General features: G+C 45.8%; 1 protein-coding gene across 4 annotated transcripts in view; it reads left to right on the forward strand.

The window, feature by feature from the left end:
* Positions 1–6,718, forward strand: part of Fam110b (family with sequence similarity 110 member B) — a 141,232-nt gene extending 134,514 nt beyond the window's left edge. For all 4 annotated transcript variants that reach the window (XM_021222175.2, XM_029533407.1, XM_029533408.1 and 1 more), the window contains one exon: positions 3,935–6,718. In XM_021222175.2, the coding sequence (XP_021077834.1) occupies positions 4,249–5,349 (1,101 nt within the window). In that variant the 5' untranslated portion in view covers positions 3,935–4,248 and the 3' untranslated portion in view covers positions 5,350–6,718. The remainder of the gene's footprint in view (positions 1–3,934) is intronic.
* Positions 6,719–8,554: the final 1,836 nt, after the last annotated feature.

The following is an 8,554-nucleotide window of genomic DNA, read 5'->3' on the forward strand; positions in this document are numbered from 1 at the left end:
TCATGATATATATATATTGGTTTTTCGAGACAGGGTTTCTCTGTGTAGTCCTGGCTGTCCTGGAACTCACTCTGTAGACCAGGCTGGCCTCGAACTCAGAAATCCGCCTGCCTCTGCCTCCTGAGTGCTGAGATTAAAGGCGTGGCCACCACGCCCGGCTCGTGTATTATTCTTGAGACTAGTACAGGGCCAGTCACCAGGGCTCCACCCAGACCAGAGCTCCATCAAACGTCATGACACTTCCACCCACAATAGCTTTGGAGATCACATCTGCCCTGATACTCCAGCTACTTTGCTGTATAACTCAACCGTGGTTCTTTATCCTGGTCTTTTTATCCTTCAGGTAGCTCAAACTTATTCCCTGGGATAGAATGGAGACAGCATGATCTGAGAGGAAGTCTCTCCCTTTGTCAGGTTGTCCTTCAGGTTCTGCCTCCTCAGCCATGCGCCAGGAGTCTGAGAGTGTACCCTGCTTGGGGTGTAGCCAGTGATAAAGGATGTGCTTCTGCATGAACAAGCCTGGGAGTCTGTCCCCACCCCAAAGGGGGAAAAAAAACAGAGCAAGACTTTATGGTTACTTTTATTTATGGAACATTATGAGAGCGAGATCAATTTTTCCTTTCCCTAAAAAAAGCCCAGCTCCCCAGTCTGAGCCCAGCAGTTGGCCTCACTGCTGTGATTAATCCCAGCCACACTAGAGAGCCTGTGCCAGATGTCAGGGTCTTGTGCTCTACAGCATTCCCTGGAGGATTCCATGGTTACTTTGTCCGTGACATTGAGATAACAGCTCCGGGGCACCTCCTGGATCATCTATACCGTACAGTTCAGATTATCTCTCCTGGCTTGTACAGCTGTGCCCCTGACAACAGTTCCCCATGTGAAAGAGTGGAGCAGATGCCGTGGATTAAGTGAGAGCAACCTACACCACCACATTATGTCCAGCTATTGGACATGGCAGAAATCGAGTATGACTGTTATTATCCTTGAGTAGCAAACATATCTGTAGCTTTCCCCTTTCCTTGGAGTCTTCTCACAATGCCTTTTGATTGTTTGGGTATTCCCGCATTACTATTTAAAAATTATTACAGAAATGAGAATGATCCAGGAGGAAGGGAATTCCTTGAAATGGAAAGAAGAAATAGGAGGTGGTTACAAAGTGTCACTCTGTTTAACATAACCCATGTTGGCTTTACAATTCGGCTTTGGCCAATTTCTAGCAGTTTCTAGGAAACCTAAGGAGCCTTCCCAAGGATGCCAGTCTCAGGAGTGCAGAAAGTAATAGGAAAAGAAGAACAGACATTTCTAGAATGTCTAGAAGATGCATTGGTATTTCCCAGTCTTGTGAATTCAGAGTACTAATGGATTGTAGAGTTTCAGAGGTGACCAAAGCCTGCCTTCACAGGTAGTTGGGCATGCAGGCAAGCTGGGCCATGGTGATAACATGTTGTGCCTTTGATTGTAATAGAGTGAAAGTGGAAGAGAGGAGGGCAGAGAGAAGTGTAGGCCAGCTAGGATGTCATACCAATGATGCTGTCTGAGCCCCACCACACTCAAGAGAAAGTTCCCCTAAGAACAGTCCGAGCAGAAAGCATAGGACATTAAGTCAGTCACCAATATTCTACATGCCCATTTTGAAATTTTAAATGAGTCCCTGTCTTGGGTCCTTGAGCCACAAGGTTTCTGAGCAGGAATGGATTATAGGACTTCTATCTAACTAACTCATGCCCATGAAAGGTCACTCAACTGCTGCCTCCTGGTCCATTTGTGGGTGCCTTGGAGGGTTACTCTCCTTAGGCGTAGATCTAAGGCCCACTCTTCACTCTTTCCTAACCTTCTAGCATTTTCCCTGACATAGAGGCATTTTGACAGTTGTATAGCTAACCAGTGGTAAAGTACTTTATAAAAGACCCTTTCTTGTTTCTTACACCACAAAATCAAAATCAAGCACAAACAAAAAAATATCCAGGAAAATAGTTGATAATAGGTTTACATTAGAATCTTTGGATTAAAAACTCAAGGACTTAAGGTGAACCATCTGGTTTTTTGATGTACAGAAAGCCCATTAAAACATATGCTCTACCTAAGGGAAAGTAGGTTGTGGGTTCTATACCCTGCTTCTAGAGGGAGCTGAGGGGGAGGGGGAACGGGCTACTCTGGCTTCTATGGCAAAGGGGTAAAAGTTAGAATGAAGGAGGTCACAGAGAAAAGTATTTCTAAGGCCACAGTGGCACCTTCCTCAGGTAGGCTGACAGCGTGCCTCTCTCTTCCATACCATACCTGTGGTCGCCAGGGTTGTCTCCCCACCCTACAGCGTGCCTCTCTCTTCCATACCATACCTGTGGTCGCCGGGGTTGTCTCCCCACCCTACAGCGTGCCTCTCTCTTCCATACCATACCTGTGGTCGCCGGGGTTGTCTCCCCACCCAGGCTTGCTGGTTGCTATGCTGTCCACTCAGTAGAGCAGCAGGATGCTCATCAGGGACAGCCCTGTCCCCTGCCCAGTGAGGTGGACCCTAAATTGCAGATTAACCAACATAGAGACTCAAGGAATTAGGGCTTCTTCCAGCAGTTTTTTTCAAATTACATTAAATGAGAAAGAATCTCATTTAATTTTCATGGGTGGTGGCAGGGTGTTGTATTTCAGTTTGATTTTTTTTTTTTTTCACCAAATTGAGGCATCAACATAGAATCGCACAATTAAAGGAAATCACTATGTATTCATCACCTTGGGGTTTCACAAATATTGCATAGGAACACATTTTTATTAAAACAAATCCCTTTGCAGATTACCAAAATTGGCTCCGATAAAGCAGGATGGATTGTATTTAGAGGTGAAGCATTGAGAAGGTTATCAGGGGAGATGCCGGGTATTTCCTCCCTGTCTTTAGTATCTCACATGACAGGAAAAACTTACAGTAATATCACCGTAGATGTTGTTCACATTTGTAACTCAGCATGTTTGTTAGGTGTATCACTCCCTTAATAGTCCCTGTTATAAGAGAACGCCGGTGAGGTCATTTTCTGGCTGCTTTGGAATGCTAATGGTTGGTAAGTAGGCTCTCCTACTAGCAAAAGGAAAGGTGATGTTTCACACTTGTCAAGTATGAGAAATTATATAGCATTTTATAATTAACTTATCCACTCAAATGGCTCCCCTCCGAGTATTTCTATAATACTTATTTTTAACTAAATGTAAATTCTAATGAGAAAAACTTCACATGCATTCTTGGTTTCTAGAACAATGCTTTGAAACAATACTCCTTGCTAAAAGTCAGAAAACTGACACTGGTTGTATTTCTTACAAGCTTTTTTGATTTGGTTTGTTTCTTGCCATCCCCATTTCTCACCACCTCTCCAGTTTTTGAATTATTAAAGAATTGATTATTATTAAAGAAATGATTGTTTTAGGTTTCACTGACAGATTGGTCAGAAGTGGTAACAAGTTTTACTGCACTGCGAAAGGGACACAGCAGCGCACATCGCCCACGTTGCCGCGAAAACAGATGGAGGTCTTAGGAAGCCCCTAGCATTTAATGAGCTGCAGAACGGAACAGGGCTTGGCTGAACCCTCAGTTCTCTATTCACGAATATTTCCTGGGTCTCACTCTAAGTGATGCCAGCCAGGCGTGTTTAGGAGGCGGTTCTCACCAATGAGGAGGCAGCTGGAAGAGTTCCGTGGGAAGCCTCTGCTGCTTTCTTTCTGGCAAACGCCCACATCTGGCTGCTGCCGAGGCGGCGCAGGCTCCATGAGAGATCCCAGTTGCCCTAGGCGCAGGGTTAACAGGGAATTGCCAGTTGCAAACCTCACTGACCGTAGGGGGTCTCTTGGCGGGCTGGGGTGCCACGGGGGTGGGAGCACTGCGGGGTTCCTCTGTTGCTAGAGCTGTGATGTCACCCGCCCCTCCTAACCCGCGGTTGGTTGTTTTGTGTTTCAGCTCTGCCTGCAGTTGAGCACAAAGACCTGAAGGAGAGACTCCCACAGCCTTCAGGGAGAAGAAAGGAGGCAGCCAAGCCTATTAAAAGGAACTTGTGGCTTGTGGCCTTTTTGTGTAGGAGCGGCCTGGAAGGGGAGAAAAGTGCACCGAAGCCACAGTGGCGGTTAATGAGTGAGATGAGGCGCAGCCGCGGCTGACACTGCTTCCAGGATCCTTCATCTGCCCTTTGTGCTTCGTGTACATGTGTCTGTTCAGGCCGGCCAGAGGCACCCAGAAGAGCATCCACCACGGCTGCCGGGGAAAGACCGCCCACCATGCCCACGGAGACTCTACAGACAGGTAGCATGGTGAAGCCTGTCAGCCCCGCGGGCACCTTCACGTCGGCGGTGCCCCTGCGCATCCTGAACAAAGGACCCGACTACTTCCGCAGGCAGAATGAGCCCAACCCCAAGAGACTCAGTGCGGTGGAGCGGCTGGAAGCTGACAAGGCCAAGTACGTCAAGAGCCAGGAGGTGATCAATGCCAAGCAGGAGCCAGTGAAGCCGGCCGTGTTGGCCAAGCCCCCTGTGTGCCCAGGAACCAAGCGCGCACTGGGCAGCCCCACTCTCAAGGTGTTCGGCAACCATGCCAAGACCGAGAGCGGTGTGCAACGCGAGACCCTCAAGCTTGAGATCCTCAAGAACATCATCAACAGCTCAGAGGGCTCCAGTTCTGGCTCTGGCCACAAGCATAGCTCCCGAAACTGGCCACCTCACAGGGACACCACTGACCTGCACCGGCATTCCTTCGCAGAGTCGCTGAAGGTGTACCCTACACCTGGCCGTGGCAGCCCGCAGGAGAGCAGCTCCCACGTGAGCAGGAGGCTGCTGGAGCAGTCCGCAGAGTCCTTCCTGCACGTCTCACACAGCTCCTCAGACATCCGCAAAGTGACCAGTGTGAAGCCCCTTAAAGCCATCCCCTGCAGCAGTTCGGCCCCTCCCCTGCCTCCCAAGCCCAAGGTGGCTGCCATGAAGTCCCCCGAGGCTGACCAGGTGGAACCAGCCTGTGGGGTCAGCCGGAGACCTTCTCTTCAGCGGTCCAAGTCAGACTTGAGTGACAGGTATTTCCGAGTAGATGCAGATGTGGAGAGGTTCTTCAACTACTGCGGACTTGACCCGGAAGAGCTGGAAAACCTTGGCATGGAGAACTTTGCAAGGGCTAATTCTGACATCATATCTCTCAACTTCCGCAGCGCAAGCATGATCAGCTCAGACTGTGAACAGTCTCAGGACAGTAACAGTGACCTTAGAAATGATGACAGTGCCAATGACCGGGTGCCATATGGCATTTCTGCCATCGAAAGAAATGCTAGAATCATCAAGTGGCTATATAGCATCAAACAAGCTAGAGAGTCACAGAAGGTGTCCCACGTGTAAGAGGCACAGTGGTGAAAAGGAGGGAGGGGTGGGTCTGTCTGTGCATACACAGTTGTGAAGGTTGTGAGGTCTCCTTGAAGTGTTGTGAGCTTCTCCACCCTTTGTGTTGCTTGTTGTGCAATGTTCTCAAGTTGCATGCCTGTCAACATGGCGACTGGCCTGGCTTCCTTGTCACACCTCTGCAGAACCTTGCTGAACACGCATCTGCCAAAAGTTTCCGGCCAGAATCTGATTAGGGCTTTGCTCTTAAGCAAAACTGTTTACAGGAAAAAAAAAAAAAAATGGTTTCAATTTCTTCAATATTTATGTGGTTTTGTGTTTTTATACCCTGCGCTATTGTGTCTTAATTAAAAATTTTATCAACTGGCTTTTAAGTTGAGAGCAGAATCTTTTTGAAACAAAAAGCCACTTTGCCTACATGGGAGACCATAACACTGGGAAAATATATGGGACTTGCCACCAGACACAGAATGACTGACAGATAGAGAGCCAGGCTAGAGTTTATTTATGTGAAATCAAGTGGGGGTGGGGGGGCGCTTGCCCTTGTTCTTCAGGCTTGGTATTCTCTTGCCACTTTGTGGAGCGTTGTGGGCCAACAGTGTAGTCCTCACTCCAATTCACTGTATAAGTTGGTATTTTTGTAGTAATGACCCCAGGAAAGACAATCAGATAAAATCTGGCATAAGCAAATGTAGAAGGTTCAATATTGATCGGGAGGAGGGTGGAGAGACTGGTGATGCTGTTCAAAGTGGGATAATTCAGAAATCTCTAGTATTAACCCGACAGGAAGTGCCACACTACAGCTGGTTAAAGCTGATACAGAATGCTATTTTTAAAACTTTATTTTGTTTTGTGCTTTTGGCCAAGAACTACTAACTCCTGTGGTTCCTCTCCCTTGCTCCCATGGTAGGTGTTCTGTTTGGGGCAGATGGGTGGGGGTTCTGCAGGTTTGCACTCTCTGAAGACGTGAAGGGAAGTGAGGATACCATTCATGTCAGTATAGTCTCCATTCCACCTTGTGCACATGGTCCCAGCATCACATCGCAGCAGCCTGATGCTGTTGCTTTGTTTATACTCCTCTCTCAGGCTGAGGGTATTTGTTACAGCTCTAGAAAACCGTAGAAACACTGTAGCTTTCCGCCCTGTTGTCTCTTGTTGCCCCTTCCCACAATTCCCTGCCCTCCCTCTCTCCCTCCCTCCCTCCGGGTGATGGTCTGCTACTGCACTGCTTCACAGCCCACAGGTTCTCAGCAGAAACATCTTGGTCCTCATCAGCTACTAGGAGCCTACGAACGGCGTGAATGCTGTAAGACTTTGTACATACTTTAGTTGTTCTGGAATCTAAGAAGACAGTTATGCTAATAAATAGCTCTGGTGTAGGCTTTGCCTGTGCTGGTTTCTTTGTCCTTTATTTTCATCATAAAACTTTCACTGTGGACTGTGGGTCAGAAGCACATTTTTTTTTATAGGCATCAAGAAACATTGTTCCATTACATTGATCTCACCACATCTCAACAATTCTGAGCAACACTATTCTTTTTTTTTTTTAAAAGATTTATTCATTTATTATATGTAAGTACACTGTAGCTGTCTTCAGACACTCCAGAAGAGGGCATCAGATCTTGTTACGGATGGTTATGAGCCACCATGTGGTTGCTGGGATTTGAACTCTGGACCTTCGGAAGAGCAGTCGGGTGCTCTTACCCACTGAGCCATCTCACCAGCCCACAACACTATTCTTAATTGTAGTTCCTTCAGTACATGTTTGCTGAAATAGTTACTGCAAGGTCCCCACAATATGCCACCTTTTCACTTAGTTAACACTTATTTTATTTTTGCCTTTCCTTAAACATCAGGACTTTTTTGAAATTTTCAGACTCTTCAGTTGAAATATTGGAATTCTTACTGTGGGACACATAACTTTGAAAGCTAGTCCTGTTTTCATTTGTTCAGGCTCGATGTCAGTATCACTCTGTGTGGTCATGTCTTTATCCACTTATTCATCTTGCAAGGTGGCAGACCCTGGACCACCATGGTCAACAGGGCTTAGACTTTCATAGCTATTTTGTAAGAGACGTACCATTCCTTAGGGACTGTGTCCTGCCTCATTACTTGAACATTGAGGAGTCAATGAGTATTGAATCAAGAAATTTGAAAAAAAATTTCTTCTAAGGTTATACTTAATATGCAAATATAAGGAAGCCTTATAAAAATGGGATTTTCAAAAGCATTAATGATTGGCAACCTATTTTACTGATATATATTTTATCTCCTGAAAGGCAAATTTGCATCTTTTACTCTTCCTACTGGTTTTTAATTCATCCTGCTTTGCTTGGTGTTCCCTGCAACTAGAACCCTGCTTTCCAGAAGAAACGTTTTTTTAGAACTCTCCTGTGGATGGTAGTGATATATATTCAAATTAATAGAATAAGAAATTTTCTAAGCAGCCAACAAAAGGTTTGTTTACTTGTCGCATATATAGAAATGTGACTTTTTAAGACATAGATGCCTTGGCATACTTAGCGATTTGGGGAGCAATTAAAATACTAAAAAATGTTATTTTCCTAAGAAAACCATCTTTGGGGAGATGAACATTTCCTGGCCAAGTGTATACCATGGCTTGGGCTAGTTTGGTTGTAGAATGTGTTTGTAACCTCCACTATATAGCTGGCATCCCTAAGAATCAGTCCACTTTCCTAGCCTCATTTGTGTACTGGACAATATGAGGCTTTCTGTTTCTGTGAGAGATGAGAGCTTGTTTCTATAAATGTTTCTATAAAAGATTGTCTCAGTTGCTTAATAGGGGCTCATTTTCTAAATGTGAAGAACTCTACAAAGTATACCTTCTTCCAGCTCCTGAGAGTGTCATGTAGGCATACACTCATGAATATAAGCTGACTTCATTCAAGGGTCCCAAAAACAAACTCAATTTTTTTTTTCTGAAAACCACCAAATCTTAAATCAGTTCTTCCATATCCGTTACTGTGCTGCTGTCTAGCTCAGCCATGACTGTCTCATCTGAAGTACTGTTTCTAAAATTTCTAAATGGGAACCTCCCCTCAGCCAGCCCCACTCAACCCACTGACATGCCTCTGTAGAGCAGACACCCTCTTGATGGTTGGATGGCTAAATGGAGTAGACTGTTGAGAGGATAAATCCTAACTTCTTAACACAGAGAGAATGTTCAACATCTACCTCTCAGGCT

This window comes from Mus pahari, chromosome 22, assembly GCF_900095145.1.
Source record: "Mus pahari chromosome 22, PAHARI_EIJ_v1.1, whole genome shotgun sequence".
Taxonomy (NCBI): Eukaryota; Metazoa; Chordata; class Mammalia; order Rodentia; family Muridae; genus Mus; species Mus pahari.